This window comes from Enhydra lutris, unplaced genomic scaffold (genome assembly GCF_002288905.1).
Source record: "Enhydra lutris kenyoni isolate GAN:26980312 unplaced genomic scaffold, ASM228890v2 scaffoldscaffold67, whole genome shotgun sequence".
Taxonomy (NCBI): domain Eukaryota; kingdom Metazoa; phylum Chordata; class Mammalia; order Carnivora; family Mustelidae; genus Enhydra; species Enhydra lutris.
Window position 1 is genome coordinate 4,215,474 of NW_019154151.1, and position 19,941 is coordinate 4,235,414.

General features: G+C 35.4%; 1 protein-coding gene across 2 annotated transcripts in view; it reads left to right on the forward strand.

Annotated features, from left to right (window-relative positions):
• Nucleotides 1–19,941, forward strand: part of LOC111159173 (diaphanous related formin 2) — a 1,005,724-nt gene that overhangs the window by 726,236 nt on the left and 259,547 nt on the right. For both annotated transcript variants that reach the window (XM_022521608.1, XM_022521609.1), the window contains one exon: nucleotides 18,401–18,565. In XM_022521608.1, the coding sequence (XP_022377316.1) occupies nucleotides 18,401–18,565 (165 nt within the window). The remainder of the gene's footprint in view (nucleotides 1–18,400; nucleotides 18,566–19,941) is intronic.

Genomic DNA, 19,941 nt, shown 5'->3' on the forward strand with positions numbered 1-19,941 from the left:
CAATAGCCAAGATTCACTCATGGCCTGCCTCAGTAATTGATGCACACCTGTCCTGGGGAGCAAGGTATGGAGGGCATTTGTGTTTTCATAATACGAGTCTTTGTGGTTTTTTTTTTTTTTAACTAGGTCATTTCTAGAAGAGGGAAGAAGAAGCAGATTAAAGTAAACAGGGGAAGGAGGTTTCTTAATTGGACAGTTGGAAAATCTGGTTTAGAAAGATTCCCCAAGACTTCTAAACTGAACAGTTACATTATAATTAATTTATGTGCCTGCATTCTGAAATCTAAGAATGTTCAACAGGCTTTATTTTGTGGCCAAGTATTTGCAGGCTTAGGAAAGTTCTTTGTTATATATTTAGCCCTTTTTCAAGGTTGACATTTTCCTAATACTGAAATTGCCTTTTTAAATGAATTTTTCATATCTTTCCCTAACAATCCATATACTTAATTCCTTTTTAATTCATCTGAAAACAAAGATGCCCCTCCAGAAGCAATCGCTATTCTTCCCTGTTCTAAGCTTTGAGGCATGTGTTCTCTTGTATCATACCAGAGAGGTATATAGTATTGTTGGGTGTATTTTAATTGTATTATTATTTTGCTCTAATTGTATTATTATTTTGCTCTAAAAATGCATTAGCTCCTTAACTATTAGGTTATCATTTTCCCTAGATCTAGCATCTGTCATTGCTCTTGTTTATGTATCTTGGTTCCAGTCTAGTCTAAATAAAATATCTTTTTTATTTGCTGTAAGTCCTGAATCAGTAGTAAATGTACAAATATTTAAATTATTTTCCATATGTTCTTTTTAGATACTTATCCTTGTTTTCTTCTTTTGTTGTGACTAGAAAATAGAATTTATAAGCTGAATAAATATTCTATTTGATTCATAAAATGAGTTCAAGATACTTCTCATATATATTAGACTATGTAGTCATAGTCATCATTTTTTGCTAGTATATTAGTATGTTTATCTAAATTAATTTTCATTCACTAATGAATATTAGAAAGCACTATACATCACTAAAAATCTTTATTCATAGACTACGTATTTCCTAAGATGTATTACTATATAAACATATCCTTTCCCCTCGTTCAAAAATGTCTTTAAGGCATCATGATAAAAATGTTAATGTATTTACAGAGACAGGATAAATCAAAAACGTTAAAGATGAAAGAATCAGATTAGACATTCCATTTGCTTACTCAATATGGTGTCTCTTATGCCCAAGTTTCCATCTTTATAGAACTTATTGGGTATGTTTCACCCACACTGCAATCTGATTTCCTTTTATCTACCATCTGCTGTTCAGTTAATATGTGTGTAGATGTGTGTTTTATGCAAAATAACTAACTGCCTAACATTTTGACACACTTTGCTCTTATGTCTTGACAATACCTGGGCATTTGTGGATAAAAGACATACATTTTTGTTTTACATGAGTAAAAATCACTCCCCCCTAACTATACACCCCACTAAAATGAGAATACATGAAGATGCTAAAAGGAAAACTCACACTTAAAAAATCCAGTAAATAAAAAAAAAAATCCAGTAAATCTTTTATCAGAGTGATTCAAGTAGTATACAATAGAAGAATGCATTATAATTGGAGTGTTTCGTTTTGAGACTTTCACTAAACTGAGCACTAATATATATAACCTGATCTATCACTTCTTACTTGGAGCTTATTTCTGTGTCTCAATTTCCTTAAACCAGAAAATGACTACTTTCAGTATTCTCAGGCAGCGGACATGTCTCCCAGGGCACCTCGGTTTTACAAAAGAGCACACAGGAGGAAACCAGTCAGGTTCTCTACTTAGGGTCAGCTTAATCACAGAATGTTCTTGTTGTTGCTGTAGTTCTAATTCCATTGCTGTTCCCTGAGTGACTCTGCCAAGTACTTAACAAGCCTTCTCGTGAAATTGTCACAAAGTAACCCTAAAATGTAAGGCTCAGAGCCTATTAGACTAAGTACATCCACTGGCATTTTTTCTCTCCTCCCATTTCTACATGGAGACACACACATGCGCGCGCACACACGCACACACACACTCTTCCTCTGGGCTCCTAAGCAAGGTCTGTGTATATTAAATTGCCAGGGGAGAAAGAGAAAGTCACTGACCCCTCTACCTTGAACTGGAACAGAACACTGAAACTACTCATATATGTAAGTAAAAATTTGGATTCATTATGAGTGTGTGTGTGTGTGTGTGTGTGTGTGTGTGTGTGTGTAGAATTTGTCACCTAAATAGAAGTTTGCCTTTTTATTATTGTGGTGAAAAATATCTGAAATCTACCCTCTTAACCAAATTTTAAGTATACAATACAGTATTCTTAACTGTAAGCACAATGTTGTACCACATATCTCTAGAACTTTTTCATCTTACATGCCTGAAACTCTATACCCATTGAATAGCATCTCCCTATTTTCCCTTCCCCCAGATCCTGACACTGTCATTATAATCTCTGCTTCAATGATTTTGACTACTTTGGATTCCTCATATAAGTGCTATCATGCAGTATTTGTCCTTTTGTGTCTGGCTTGTTTCACTTAGTATAATGTCCTCCAGGTACATCTGTGATATAGCATATAACATAATTTTTTCTTTTGTGAATAATATCCTGGTGTATGTATATGCCACATTTTCTTTATTCACCCATCCATGGACATTTAGATTGTGTCCACCTCTTGGCTATTGTGAATAATGCTGTAATGAACATGTGACTACTAATATCTCTTTGAGATCCTGCCTTTTTCTTTTTTTTAGTTCAAGTGCTGACTTTGAATAACACAATGACATTGAAACATACATGATTCCTAAGATCATGTAATTTTTTTGAGATGTCAGAAATACCTACAGACAGCAAACACATTAAAGATAGATTTATAGACCTAGTTTATATCCATGTCACAAACTGAATGCTGCTGAAGCTATTTTGTATTGTTTGTTTTCCTCAAGCAGAGGAATTTCACAGGGCATATTTTCATCTTTCCAAAAAAGGAAAGAAAAGAAAGGAATGTGTTGGTAGGAAGTAATGCCACTATAGATCAATAGCTTCTTTCACATAAAGCATCAAAAAATGTCTTTCAGAATTAATGCAATTTCATATTTAAGACATACATTAAATTGGTATTAGAAAAAGCACAGCATCTATTAGTGATGCAGTAAAATCAATAAACTCTTATATGTTATATACATGCATACGAAATCACATATATACACATACACATAAATCCATACATATTAGAGAATCTTAAAAATTAGATGAGTTGTTTAAAAACATAAGAAATATGATGCAAAAATTATCTTTGAAAAATTCTAGCAAGAAGAAAATTTTCTGGGGCACCTGGGTGGCTAAGTAAGTTAAGCCTCTGCCTTCAGCTCAGCTCATTATCTCAGGGTTCTGGGATCGAGCCCCGCATTGGGCTCTCTGCTCAGCAGGGAGCCTGCTTCCCCCTCTCTCTCTGCCTGCCTCTCTGCCTACTTGTGATCTCTCTCTCTCTCTCTCTCTCTCTCTCTCTGTGTCAAATAAATAAATAGAATCTTTTTTAAAAATTGCTAAAAAAAAATAACATTTTCCTAGTGGACATTCTGGCCCAGGGTCAGTCCAGAATAAGCTATTACCTATTGACTAAACTCAGGGAAATATTCTGAAATGTTTTGCTTTCATGTCTTAGGTATTAGATTAATGCTCCTTATATCCTGAAATGTACTTGTTTTCAACCTTGCCAAAAGTTTTAGTAAGTGAGGAAGAGATTAGGATTATGGTTAGGGTTGCAAGAACATCTAAAGAAAGTTCATGCAAGGTGATGGCCTGAATGAATCCTGGTAAGTGAGCACAGATCTTCAAAGCTCAGAGAACTGCAAGTTGTAAGTTTAATGTCACAGGTGACAAACAGCCCAGACTGGAAACAAGTAAGAGTCCTCAATAAGCAATCAGGTTAGAAATACAAAATGTGTTTCAATGCCATTTTTTTTTGAAGATTTTATTTATTTGACAGAGACACAGAGACAACTAGAGAGGGAACACAAGTAGGGGAAGTGGGTAGAGGGAGAAGCAGGCTCCCTGCTGAGCAGGGAGCCCGATGTGGGGCTGGTTCCCAGGACCCTGGGATCATGACCTGAGCAGAAGGCAGATGCTTAGTGACTGAGCCACCCAGCCGCCCCTCAGTGCCATTTTTTTTGCATAAGCGTAACATGTCTGTCTTTGAGATAGTTTACTGTAGGTAAAATTTAGGATGATGTTGCCATGTACTTACTAGGTGCTTAGCCCTGTTTTAGAGATCAAAGGAGATCCAAAGGTGTACAAATTTATTTTTACTATCATTTGCCTTCAATCTAGGATTGGAAGACTCACTATAAAACATACAGCTAACTTAAATAATATATTCAGGTATTTCCATTAAAGAAATCAAAGTATTCACTTTTTCTCAAGATGTTAGTGCTTCCATTTTACCTGAATACTTATAGACTAGCATTTTACAGCTAGTAGTAACTGTAAAGATTTTCTATTCTAGTTGCTTTATTTTGCAATGTGAGGCACAAATACTACAGATTACCCTACCTTGCAAGAAAGAGATTAAATCTCTGCCTCAGTTCATAGGCCTTTCAAATATACAGAATTGGCTCTTAATGAGTTAAATTTGGTTTGGCAGACTTTTCCCTTTCTGTTGCTACTTCTTTACCTCATTGGTGATTTTAGTTAAGGATAGATAACGAAGAAATAATAAAGCATTATCAGCAGAATTTGAAATTACAGCTTGGATTGAAAATGCGTGATTGTGAACTATCTACAATTCAGTATAAGAAGCCCCAAATGTGAAATGGACCATTTTAAAACAAATGTAAAAAATAAAATAAAATGCCCGAGGAATTCAAAGAACTATTTACAGTGAGATATCAATCCCAAATACCTAGACGTTCATTCCAAAGCAGCAGGTATAGCAGAAGTACCTGGTGTAGTAAAAATTTAAAAATAAAAAAACAGAGTGTACAGTAGTGATGAGAAACAGTGATTCTTAGGTACTTGGCATCATCATTTCTGACTAATTTAATAACTATACATAGTTGTTTTTGAGTCTGTAATATTATGTCTTAAAGTCCTTTATACCCTAACTCTGTTGCTACCCAAAACAATAAAATTCCAATTCCTGAGAGACATACCCTTTGGCAAAATTCATATGACTACATATTTTGCATCATTGACATTTGTAGTTAAATAATCTTTTATGGTCATTGGTAACTGTTACCACAGACTATGGGATAGCATATTTTGCTCTCATAGCTAAAGTTGTAATTCCAGACTATTTTATATTTTGAGGAAATATATCAAGGCCAAATGTATTCAGACTAAGGGCATGTTCACTGAATCAGTAAGAATGTTAAGGAAACACTGTTAAGGTACTGTCCTGATCTAGATTGGATTGGATGAGAGTAAGTCTTTGTTCTGTTTTCCTTGGCGTTGCAGTTCTTACTGTTGCCACAGAAGCTGATCTCCAAGTTATCAGAGAGCCCAGCTACCTCCAGACTGCCTGTTAGATACTGCAATCCCCATGTTCCTTAGGTGTCTCATACTCAGTGTATTCAAAACCAGCCATTATTCTCCCTCCTGCTCTCCACCCTATATTCCTTTTTTTTTTTTTTTTTGGTCTCCCAAGTTCTGTTATAAAGCAAGCATGCACAAAACATACACTGAGTCATATGGGCTAAAAAACTCAAGTGACATTCTCAATACTTCCCCCACTCTAACCACTAATATCTAGTCAGTCACCATTGTCCCATGGACACTACCTCTTCCATATTTCTTATATCTATCCTTTGTTTTCCATTCGCAGTACTATTCTGTTAGTTTCCTAGGTGCTCTCCCATGGTTCAGTGGGTCATCTTCCAAACCATCTTTCTGTTAGTTAGGTTCCTACAAACAAGTAAAATGATACTACTCCTCTGTATAAAAACCATCTGTTACTTGCACAAAGACAACTTGAGAACCTTAATATGCATTCAATACCTTTCCAGGTAAGGGAAGGAAAGACTTGCCCTCTACGTTCCTATATTTGATAGCTGGTTCTATGTAACAAACTGACAATAGGCAGATTAAGAGGAGAAAAGGTATACAAATTTATTAACATTTAATATGATATATACAGGGACATCACAGGAGAAAAAAAGTGAATACCTAAGTAAGTAGTGAGATTTGAGAGCTTTTATGACATCTTAGGGGAGAGAGGTTGTAGGCTGCTTAGAGGAAAGATTTTTTAAGGAAGATGAATGGGACCCAGTGTGTGACCTAGTTTGTCTGGGTCAAATGTCAGTTTCTTTAACTTCTTCTGTTTTTTAAAAGATTTATTTATTTATTTTACAGAGAGAGTGAACAAGCAGGGGGGGAGTGGCAGAGGGAGAGAGAGAAAATCCTGAAGCCGACTTCCAACTGAGTGTGAAGCTTCCGTCCCAGGACCCTGAGATCATGACCTAAGCTGAAATTAAGAGTTGGCTGCCTAACCGACTGAGCCACCCAGGCAACCCTCCTCTCCTTTGATAAGTGTCAGTCTTCCTTGGTTGATGAAACTCCCAGGGAAACTTATAACAATTGAGTTCCTTTTAGAGACTCTGTCTTTAAGCAGATAAGGGGAGTTCAGGGAAAGCCTCTCCTTGCATTTGCTGTTTTTCCACATGCCTTCAACTCAGAATCAATCATAAGTCAAAGAGGCATATTTTAGGTGGTCTGTTCTGCCACCCATCACAGGCTTACCTTGCTCTACATCTCGCCGCATACTCAAACTATGTTATCCTAGAATAGCCAGAGTTCCTTGGTGACTCCAGATACATTTATACCTTTGCTCATGCCATTTTCATTGCCTGGAGTGTCTTCTGTTTGGATTGAGAGATCCTTCCCATATATCAAGATGAAACTCAAAAGTTACTTCCTTCTGTGGTCATTCCTTATAATCTCAGAATCACTTCTTGCTATGCATTTCCACATCTTTCTTGAATTCCTTTGTGAAGCTTAGTGTTTATGTTACTATGTATTTATATCTTTTTTTTTTTTTTTAAGAAAAGGACATGCTGGTAAATACATAGTTTTGTGTTATGAGGGAATGCGAAAGGTACCCAGATTCAAATCCTGAATCCACCACTTACTATCGGGATGGCTTACTCTTGAGAAAGTTGATCTCCCTGAGGCTAATTTCTTCATGTGTAAAATGAAGTTAATAATAGCATATATGCATCATAGGGCTATTGAGAGGGTTAAATATGACAACACTTACAAAGCATTTAACTCAGTGCCTGGTTCATTGTAGAGTTCAGTAAACAATTGCTTTCTGCTATTCCTGCTCAGCTATTATTTTATCTGTCTCTCAACACTAGTTTATAAATTCAGTGAGGGTTAGAAACCATGTCTTATCACTTTACTTTCTTTTTCTCTACTTAATCTTGCACAGTTTTGTATACAGTATTGCTACATGATAAATGATGTTCAGAACTGAATGTGAGGTAAAGCTGGAGGTATAATTTGATATAATTAATGTCTGCATGCATGCTATGAATATTAAATAATAATACTGACATTCCAGAGTATTCATATCAATCTCAAATTTTATAATCATAACTGTTATGTTATTCCAAACACCACTGTTTGCATGCCAATCTGCATAGTTATGTATTGGCTAACACCTGCTATTTTTTTACTGCCTTTGATTCAATGTAACATTCTTAATAATTTTATATCAAGTATGCTTTAATTGAATATTTATGTAATACAGATTCTTATCAGTATTTAGGAATTAGCAAGTAGATTTACTCTCATTTGGACAATATTCTACGTTCCATTAGTCCTAGGGGTTTTCTTTTTTTGTTGTTGTTATTATTGTTAGTGTGATGTGCGTGCGTGTGTGTGTGTGTGTGTGTGTGTGTGTGACTTTCACTAACATCTCTTATGCCTTTGAACAGAAGAAGACTGATCCTATCACTTCCTTGTGTAAAACTCACCAAAGACATTTTTCTCAGGAAAAATTTCAAAATGCTTAAGAGGCCTGTAGAATCTAGCCCCTATTCACTTCAGGAACTTTCTTCCTCCTGTCTCCCACTTACTTCATAGGCTTTTACATTTCCAGGCCTTTTTCCTCTTCTTCACGTTCAATTATATTTATTTTTCAATTTATAATTTTTTAAATGTTTTATTTCTTTGTTTAATGTATGTCTTCCCACTAAACTATAATGTCTATGAGAGTGGTGACCAGTGACCTTTTGTGAATATTTACTACTGTATTTTCAGCACTTAGAAGATAACCAGCACATAGCAGGCACTTAATAAGTAGATTTGAATAAATGAATGAAAAAGCACTCTGTGGTGTATCTTCAAAGGAAGGGTAGAAAGAAATCTACACAAAAGACAAAAGGGAGTGAATGATGAAAGGGGATAGAGAAAAGGAGTTCTGAATGTACCTATTACCTTTGTCATCCCTTTTGTGGCTTTAACTGGAAGCTGATTTGAAAACATTTTCTTTATACCTGACTGCCTTAGGCCATCTGTGGAAAAGTGGGGTCACCGCAAAATGTGTTCCATCTCTCCAGTAACATAATTGCCTCCTCTGTGTTAAAAACTAGAGATCTTGGTTCAGAATTTTCATTATTAACTATACTATCTATGTTACATTAAGTGTCCTATGCCTAAGTTTTATAATCTGATTTTTAGAAGAATTTTGTAGTCTATATCCTAAACTATTTTAAAGTATTGTGTTGAATCCAAATGGAAATTAATAGATGCATTCCTTATTGTCCTTGTTAATGTTTCACATTTTAAAATATTTGTCCACACCTATTCATCACATAGTATATGCTTTGTAAGTAAATTCCAAATACTTTAATATGTGTTAATGTAATTTTTCAAAAATAAATTTCTTTGAAATATTAATTTTTTACTAAAAATGATATACTCAAAGTGAAACATTATTTTCTTTTTAGCATTTAGAGGAGTATTTTCTGGGAGGTTATGGAAAGAGGAGATATTTATATTCTTCGATAGAGAGTATATTTGTGACTTCCTTTTATTTTAATGAATAATTATGCCATGTTGCTAACTAAAGCTTGTGTGAAGGTTAAGTGGATCTCAAGTTGATTTTTCCAGGTTTTCAACAATCCAGCAGTAATGCTATTTCAAATTCCAAGTTTTTTATTAAAATCAACTAATGCACTCCCTATGAAAATGAGAAATTTTAAGAACTGATATAACTCAATTACATAAACTCCTTCATCCCCAGTGCCCCGCTAATGCTTATTTTGGTTCTATTGGAAGAAGTTTTCTGTGGTAACAATTACTCTTTATATTGAAATTAAGTAAAATGATAACTAGTGTTCTCTGCCTAGTATTTGATGAAGCAGTACTATGCAGGGGAGGAAAAAGTTTTCCTCAACCCCATCAGGGTCTCTTGGTAGGTCTAAAACTTAAACTGACAAAGAGAGTAACAGGAAAAAACATACAAATTTATTAAATATACCTTTCCCATAATATGGGAACTTTCATTAGGAAATGAACACACAAGAAATTGTTAAACTTTTTAATGGTAGATTTGCTAAAGACTAGAAAGTTGTGGAAAAGCATAATTGGGCAAAAAGCATAAGCTAAACTGAGAGGAACTTAGTAAGCCCTGTTCATTCAGATTCTTCTCAGTATCCCTCCATCTTGGAGATAAGGGTATTTTTTTCTCTCAGGGTATAAGAAAGCTGCTTTGCACATGGAGGTATTATACCTTGCTTCAGGAGAATGTCAGAGTGACCTTCCTGCTTCCTCCTTTCTCCTAGAATTTTGAATATGCCATGGTGCCGTATTTTGGGGTAGCATGTGCTGAACCCTTTCAGCTATTTTACCAGTTAAAGGGCAAGGGTTAACAATACCTACCTTAACCAATTTATAGGCAGGTAGGTACAGCTACCAAAAATAGTGAATAAGGGGCGCCTGGGTGGCTCAGTGGGTTAAGCCGCTGCCTTCGGCTCAGGTCATGATCCCAGGTCCTGGGTTCGAGCCCCACATAGGGCTTTCTGCTCAGCGGGGAGCCTGCTTCCTCCTCTCTCTCTGCCTGCTTCTCTGCCTACTTGTGATTTCTCTCTGTCAAATAAATAAATAAAATCTTTAAAAAAAAATAGTGAATAAATGGTATATAATATATCAAAGTATAAAGAAAATAATTTGCTTCTATTTGAGTAAATGCCTATGGATGAATTATAGCTGTTTCAGGTTGAATTTTAAGTCTATACTATTACAATATTACTAAGGAATATACTCTATAAATTTATACATAGTCACACAAAAATATAGATGATAAAGTTTCAGACAATTCTGTACAGTACATAAATACCCAAGTAAGTGACGACTGCCTCCCTAGGTCAGATTTTCAAGTGAGTTAATATAAAAAGGCTTTGTGGGAGTTATGATATATGTTTTATAAATTGAATTTCCAGATTCAGATCAAACGGTTTAAAATTTATACTTATAAAAGCTTAACATTTTACCTGCTAGTGTTTTAAAATGCTGAACACATTTTAATTTATCAACCTTGTAATGAACACTTCTCTTAGGGAGAAGATGATGTGATTTTAATTCACAGTTATTTTGTCTTCGAAGCTGGAAAAATTAGAAGTGTCTGTCTTTGTAGAATAAGGAATTTGAGTCAAATACCAAAGAAAAATTGCTCTAAATTGCTTTTCCCCGCTTATATTTGATAAGTACTTTATATGTATTAGATATGTTCACTTTACCACCTTAAGGTTATACTTATTTTAAGATACAAAATGCTATGAATTACCTCATCTTGGAAATTCTTCTTTGAAAGTCCATTGTTTTCTCAGAGTTCTCCTCTCTAAATATTTCAAAAATTCCTAGATTATTTAAGCATACTTTTTAATCCCAGGATAGTCTAATCATCCTCCCCAAAGTACCCCATAATCTTTTGTCACTGATAATATTTCTACTGTGTGCCAGGCACTATTCTAGGTGCTGATGAGTCATTGGTCAATAAGACATGAAAGGTCTATTCATGGGCCACATTTTTTAAGTAGGGAAAGACAGGCAATAAAGAAAGAAATAATGTCTGATAGTTATAAGTTTGCATAATGAAACAAAATAAGCAAGAGTAATAGTGATGGAAGTGGATATTTTAAAGATTTATTTATTTTAGAAAGCAGGGAAGAGAGACACTCTTAAGCAGATTTCACACTGAGCACAGAGCCTGACATAGGGCTTGATCTCATAACCCTGGGATGGCGACCTGAGCCAAAACCAAGAGTTGGTAGCTCAGCCTACTGCACCACCCAGGTGCCCCAGAAGTGGATATTTTAGATTGAGTGGTTGGGGAAAGCGTCTGTGAGGAGGTGACATTTGAGTTGAGATTGATTGATCTGGTGAAAAAGAAACATTCTAAGCAGAAAGAACCGTAAGTACAAAGTCCCTGAGGTGGGTATGAAAGCTTGGTATGTTCAAGTGGGAGAAAAAAATGGTTAATGTGACTGGTCATAGTGCTTAAGAGGTAGAATGAGACGACATTAGGCTGCAGAGGTGAGTAGAGGCCAGACCATGTGGATCATCATAAACCCTGAGAAATAGTATACATTTGATTCCAAGGGTTATGATAAGTTACTGCAGGGTTTTCAGGGAGAATTAATATTTTCGATACCAAGAGAGTCACCTAAAACAACAGCATTCAAATGGAGATGACAAGTAGGCAGTTGATTATAAAACTTAGTACCTCAGGGAATAGATTGGGGCTGAATACGTAATTTGGAGGGGAGAGTTCACCAGTATACATGGTATTTAAAGTCATGTGAATTACTTAGATCAGTTAGAGAGAATGTAGATAGAGGACTCAGGATCAGGCCTTTAGTGTACTCTAAAATTTTATAGAAGTTACCAGAGAAGAAGAAGTGGTAAGAGAAAAAATATTTTTAAGCATGAGGGTGGGTGTCATAGAAACTGAGTTGCTAAATATATCTGAATCTGCTGAGACATCAAAAGGAGGACTGAGGGTGAACATTGAATTTGACAATATGATGGTTGTCATTATAAATAATACATTTCTACCATATCAAAAGAATGGTATACAGACTAGGTATTAAGCAAGGGACTATCATGATGTCTCTAGTACCTGAGGAAAAATAATTGTCCCTCTACCCTTCTGAGTTCCTCACTGAGACCCCCCCATAGTAAAAGATTAACAAGAAAAAACCAAACAAGTTTATTAACATATACACCTCATGTATACATGGGAAATACCAAGGGAAAAATGAGTAACTCTCTGAGGTAGCCTAAACCACCAGTTTATTTTTTTTAATTAAGATTTCTTTAATTCCAGTAATGATAACATACAGTGTCATATTAGTTTCAGGTGTAGAATATAGTGATTCAGCAATTCTATACATTGCTCAGGGTTAATCATAAGTGTACACTTTAACCCCCATCCCCTTTTTCACCTTATTCCCCCAACCCACCTTCCCTCTGGTAACCATCAGTTTGTTTTCTATACTGAAGTGTCTGTTTCTTGGTTCATCTTTTTTTTTGTTTTGTTTTTCTTTTTTCCCTTGCTCATTTGTTTTGTTTCTTAAAGTCCACATATGAGTGAGATCATATGGTATTTGTCTTTCTCCGACTGGCTTATTTCGCCTATTATACTCTCTAGCTCCATCCATATTGTGGCAAATGGCAAGATTTCATTCTTTTTATGGCTGAATAGTATTCCATTGTGTGTGTGTGTGTGTGTGTGTGTGTGTGTATGTGTGTGTGTTTTGTCTGTGACCTTTCTTTATCCATTTACCCATATATGGACACTTGAGCTGTTCCCATAAGTTGGCTATTGTAAATAATGCTGGAAAAACATAGGGGTGCATGTATCCCTTTAAATTAGTGTATTTTTTTTATTTTGGGGGTAAATACCCTGTAGTATGATTACTGAATCATAGGGTAGTTCTATTTTTAACTTTGTGAGGAACCTCCATACAGTTTTCCACAGTGGCTGCACCATTTTGTACTCCCACCAACAGTGCAAGAGGGTTCCTATTTCTCCATATCCTCTCCAACATTTGTTTCTTAGGTTTTTGACTTCAGCCATTCTGACAGGTGTGAGATGATATCTCATTGTAGTTTTGGTTTGTATTTCTCTGATAATGAGTTATGTTGAGCATCTTTTTATGTGTCTGTCAGCCATCTGGATGTCTTCTTTAGGGAAATGTTTGCTCATGTCTTCTGCCCATTTTTTAACTGGATTGTTTGTTTTCCAAGTTGTATAATTTGAGTATTGAGTATTGAGTTGTATAATTTCTTTATATATTTTGGATACTAAACCTAAGCAACCAGTTTAAATACCATCTGCAGCTAAAGATGAAAGAAAGGTGTGAGGACACTTATTTTAAGGAAGGGGAGGATGGTTAATAGGAAATTCACCATAAACAAGGGTAAAGTTTGTTATGCACATTGAAATCTGCAACTTAACCTTTAGTATTTCAGATACCATTGATTCTCTTGTAATTTAGGGTCATACTTCTCTTCCTTTATAAATATAATTCCCCTTCCAAAAAGGTAACTTAATCTTTTCAGAGTTTTTCCTATGTTTGCTGTTTCTCAGTTGGCTCAAAATAATCTATGCTATCTGTCCATTCCTTAACTGGATTATTTGGTTTTTGGGTGTTGAGTTTGATAAGTTCTTTATAGATCTTGTATACTAAGCCTTTATCAAATATGTCATTTGCAAATATATTCTCCCAGTCAGAGAAAGAGAAATACCATATGATTGGACTCATACGTGGAATTTAAGAAACAAAACAGATGAACATGGTGGGGGTAGCGGGGGAGAGGCAAACCATAAAACAGATTCTTAACTATAGAGAACACACTGAGGGTTGCTGGACGGGAGGTGGGCAGGTTTAAATGTGTATGGGTATTAAGGAGGGCACTGTGATGAGCACTAGATGGTGTATGAATCACTAAATTCTACTCCTGAAACTAATATTACTCTATATTTTAACTGGAATTTAAGTAAAAACTTGAAATAAAAACAAACAAATAAATAAATATCTATGCCAAAGAGGCATATTTTGGGATGGCGTATTCTGATTCCCTTCACTACATGCTAACCCTAGATGAATAAGTGCCTTCTATTTAGTTTCTACAACACTAAAATTTGAATACTGGTATTTCTCTCCCTTTTTGTTAAAATTGTTATGAAGAGTATGGGACATAATGGAAGGGAAGGTATGTAAATGGTACAATCCATACAAATGCAAATTAATGGTAGAATTATTTGTAATATTATATTGTAAGCTTCTTAAGGGGCTAGATTAGGCTTTAATGAACATTACACCCATGACAATGCTTAGCATAGTACTAACCAGTGAATTTAATGGCTGCTCAAAAAAATAAAATAAAAATTTCCTAAATGAAATAAAAGGATGAAAAGGAATGATGGTGTTTAGCTCTTTTTTACCTGTAGTCCCAGTTAAGATTTGGTGACTTCCTTGCATCTGTGGAAGATTTCAAGTGCTGACTCATGCCATATATCCCCTTTAACAAAATAATCATTTTGAAGGAGATAAACAAAGGACTTGGAGATTGGGCAGCTTTCCATTTGTTATTTCTAAGATAAGCCATTCCCAGATTTTTTCAAATTTTCTCACTTTGGTACATAGACAGAATTTCTGAAATCAGTTTTGTTGTTTTTTTTTTTCCCTAGGAGAACAAATTTATGAAATCGTGTATCACTACATAGACATACTGTAGCTGGTGAAAAACTGTTATAAATGGGAAACTTTTTTTTTTCTTTTCATCTTTGGGTTTTCTCTGTGTGGTACAGATGTTGAGCCTTGTGAAATATACAGTTTAGTACTTTGCATTGCAAATAGAGTACAAGTAAGAGAACTTTGATAACTTTTATGCCTAGCAAGTCTCTGGCAGGAGTCTGTTTTGTTTAGTAAGAGAGACTAGCCAACAAAATACTCATTTTCATTCTGTGCTAGGAAATGAAAAGTATTGTCTTATTTCTGCAACTCAAAATGTTTAACACTTTATTAGTAGTCAAAGTTATATGGTGATAGTCTCAAATGTATATGTAGCATTATATGAGATCCTTTTGTTGGTAAAAAGAAATTACCAGAAATGCATTAATTCTTTCAGTCTATTGAGGTTAAAATAGATTTGAGGTTTGAAAAATTTAAAGATTATTAGCTGGAAGGAGGTTGTTGTGTTGCTAATGTGAATGCTAATATTTAAGTAGCGTAAGAAAGAACATAGGTAGGGTCCTGTCTCACTTTTAAAATCACATTGTATCCAGTAAGTGTCAGCTGCAAAGTAATTTTCCTGAAATTGTCTGAAAAAAAAAAAAAAGTGGTCTGTTTTTCTCTATTGACTTCCATTGTAAAACGAAAGCTATGTTCCCCTCAAAAATAAATTTGACCCCAAGTTATAATAAAACATACTGAAGAATTCAGAAAATCTTAAATATAAGATTTATAGTTTTAGGAATTTTTTTTAAGATTTCATTTATTCATTTGGCACAGAGAGAGAGATCACAAGTAGGCAGAGAGGCAGACAGAGAGAGAGGAGGAAGCAGGCTCCCTGCCAAGCAGAGAGCCCGATGTGGAGCTCGATCCGAGGACCCTGATATCATGACCCAAGCCGAAGGCAGAGGCTTAACCCACTGAGCCACCCAGGCACCCCTTAGGAATTTTATATATTTATATTTGTAAATTTTAAGATTAATCTTAAAATCATAAAATTGATTATTTCAAAACCCATTTATCAGTGTCTGATAAAGTAATACTACCATAATATATTAATACATTATAGTGGACCTTACTATAGCATGCCCCAAACCGTGCTGTTATCCTTCTTTTATAATTCTAAGTATTTTACCTTTTTACATAATGACATTTTACTTCGGTGATCATTGATTTTTTTTTTAAATATTTTATTTATTTATTTATTTATTTATTTGACAGAGATCACAAGTAGGCAGAGAGGCAGGCAGAGAGAGAGGGGGGGGGAAGCAGGCTCCTCACCGAGCAGAGAACCCGATGCAGGACTCGATCCCAGGACCCCTGAGATCATGACCTGAGCCAAAGGCAGGGGCCCAACCCACTGAGCCACCCAGGCACCCTCATTGATCTTTTTTTAAATTTAACTCTAATTTTTTTTAAAATTTTATTTATTTATTTGACAGAGAAAGATCACAAGTAGGCAGAGAGGCAGGCAGAGAGAGAGGAGGAAGCAGGCTCCCTGCTGAGCAGAGAGCCTGATGCAGGGCTCGATCCCAGGACCCCGAGATCATGACCTGAGCCGAAGGCAGCGGCTTAACCCACTGAGCCACCCAGGCGCCCCTAACTCTAATTTTTAAAGGTGGATTTGGTTTCCTTTATTCTTCATTGTTAGCCTACTTACCTTTCTCTGAAGCATTCTTACCAATTGCATTAAAAAGTTATTAGCCATGAAAGAAAGATTAGAATACTCAAAAATGTTCACAATATTTGCTTCTGAGTTATTGAAAATTTTAGTGTATTTGTTTTTGTTTTCTAGGTCACCAAAAGAGTTTTTTGTTTTTTTTTTTGTTTTTTTTTTTTTTGAGAGAGAGATTGGGTTGCCTGGGTGGCACAATCAGTTAAGCATCTGACTCTTGGTTTGGGCTCAGGTCATGATCTCAGGGTCCTGAGATTGAGCCCTGAGGTGGGATCTGCACTCAGTGCAGATTCTGCTTGGGATTCTCTTGGGCAGGAGAGAGAATCTCGACACTCAGAACCACACCACAGGGCTCCATCTCATGACCCTAAGATCATGACCTGAGCCAAAATCAAGAGTCAGAAGCTTAACCAACTGAGCTACTCAGGTACCTTTGAAGAGTTAATTTCCTATATCTGTATCCTCTATAATCAGGAAGAAAGTACTGTAATTTATTTCTTTAGGGATAAATTTATATACAATGATACCTTTAGTCAGACACATTTACATATTTGATTCATTTATATTTTGGTACTGGTTGTTATCATTTTTTTGATAACATTGTAAAAACAAGGATATAATTAATTTCTGGATAAACAGCTTTTCTACAGCATACTACTCAAAGTGTATTCAGGACTGGCAGCCTCAGTATCACCTGGGAACACATTAGCAATCATAATTCTCACGCTCCCGGGCTCAGTCCCAGCAAACAGCAGTCTGGGTTTTAGCAAGCCCTTTGAGTGATTAAGGTTCTAGCGCTATACCAGAACTCTCCACCTCTTTCCCATCTCCTTTTCTCCCTCTTCCTTTCTCTTCATACCTTCCTCTTGCCTTCTCTCCTCCTCTCTCCCTCTCCTTCCTCTCTTCATATAGGATAAGCATGCATGTATACACACACACACACACACACACACACACACACACAGCCTATATATTAGAATTCACTGTAACCTCTCTCTAAATAGAATATGTGTATTTAAAAAGAGAGTATTTTTTTCTAAGTTTTTTGATTTTGTTTCTTCCCTAGCTTGTTCATTAAAAGATAACTGAGGCAGTTTTCTGGTATTTGTATTTATATGCCTTCACTTAGCAAACATGTTTTATATGGTTATAAATTAGATAGTTTTTTTTAAAGATTATATTTATTTAATTCATGAGAGACAGAGAGAGAGAGACAGAGGCAGAGGGAGAAGCAGTTTCCCCACTGAACAGGGATCCCAAAGTGGGACTCTTTTCCAGGACCCTGCGATCATGACCTGAGCTAAAGGCAGGTGCTTAACCATCTGAGTCACCAAGGCATCCAAAAGATAACTGAGGCAGCTTTCTGGTATTTGTACTTATATGCTTTCATTTAGCAAACATGTTTCACATGGTTAAACATTAGATAGTTCTGCCTAATTTACAGATTTCTAGAACTCATTAACCAATATAATGACTCTAGCAAGTTATCACAGACTGAATTGTGTCCCTGCAAAAATTCCTATGTTGAAGCCCTAACCCCCAAAATCTCAGAATGTGACTGACTGTATTTAGAGATAGGGTTTTAAAGAGGCAATTAAGTTAAAATGAGGTCCTTAGGTTGTACCCTACTCCAATATGACTAGTGTCCTCATAAGAAGAGAACATGAGGACACAAACACAGGCAGAGGGACCAACATGTGAGGATATAGTGAGAAGGTGGCCATCTATAAGCTAAGGAGAGAGGCTACAGAAGAAACCAAACTTGTCAACACCTTGATATTGAATGTCTGGCCTCCAGAATTGTAAGAAAATACATTTCTATTGTCTAAGCTACCCAGTCTGTGGTATTTTTTATGATGATTATTGCAAATTAATACATAAGTATTTATAAAAATGATGGTATACTTCAATCTTAATATCTGGTGATTGCCTTTAAGGTACTATTGGGTCATGTTCCTTAACAGAAAGCTACAGCTTTACAAAGAGTGCCAGAGACCAGTATGAAAAACTGTTCACCATGCACAATAACATGCTAAAGCTCTATGAGAATCTTGGAGAATACTTTATTTTTGACTCTAAGACAGTGAGCATCGAAGAGTTCTTTGGTGATCTCAGCAACTTCCGAACTTTGTTTCTGGTGAGTAATACATCTTAAAGGATTGCAAGCCCTGTTGCTTGTGTTTTTTAAGTAGTCTCTTCTGTTAGCATTTTATGTACCTATTGATCATATTGACTTCATATTATAGGCCTTTAGCAGGAATTGACAGATATTTTGTACCTGTGACATAGATAAAAATGGTTGGCTGGCTTAATATATAATGGAGACTTAAATGAATTATCTTCAACTTTAGATATATATGGGAATTTCTCTACTGAAATTTTGTAAGAATGAACGAATTGGTACTTAAATTATGTTAATTTTTATGTAGCATAGTATTGTAATTTGACCTAGCTTAAAAATTAATATCTAAAGTCATCTTTCACTTAATACATTAAAATGCTATGATTTGTGAGCAAGTTTTTGTCATAGTCTATATAAGAAATCAGCTCTAAATTAGACTATATAAATGACCTGTAATATTCAAATTTTCTTTCATAATGTAGGCTCCTGTTTCAAACTATAACTCTTGGGGATAACAGGAAATATTAGCATTAATTAGAGATGGGTAGTCAGGGTGCCAGTTATGAAGCTAGAGGGAAGCAAAAGCTTTACTGTATAAATGTTGTGGAAGTAGTCCTCTGCATCCAGTGAAAAAGTAGAAGAGCACAGACTCTGATTATGATAGTGATAGATATGTGTAATAGTTGATACCAAATAAGTAAGGTTTCATGTATTTTAAAGAACAAATTCTAGCAATTATCCCCAACAGGAAGATCAATTAGCAAACAAATTCATTGCAGTTTGAGATACGTTTCTATTCCCAAAGCAGTTATTTGCTAAATAAGGCTTGCTCTATTAATTGAATATATTGCGCCATGAAATTGTTGGATTGGGGTATGACTTGCACAGTCTGTGAGATACAGATACTTTTGTGAAAAGCGTTTGTTTTTATCTACTGAGCTAGGACATATAACCCAGAGCACATCCTATTTTTGGTGATAGAAGCTTAAAAAGGCTTTCATAAATATGATCATTTGTCTCTTTTTTTCTGAGAATCTTAGCTTATTTTGGTCTCTGGTCTTTACCCCTTAATAGACACACATATTTAACTTTTTAGCTGGCTAGTAAGTAGTAAAATGTGTTCTGGCAATGACTCACCCAACTATTTTCAAAACTTAAAAGCTATAAGTATGACATGAACCTGTGCATACCTACATTATATCTACTTGGACTATTTTCAAGAAGAAAACAAATATGTTGAAAAGGAATGGAGATTAGAAAATACACTTAAGTAGACACACTGAAAAGATAAGTCCAATAAGTTATTTTGTAACATCAGTGTGGGTAACTGGATGTAATTATACTTAACTATTGTCAATCTCTTATTAAAAAGTGCCTTGTTTTAGTAGATT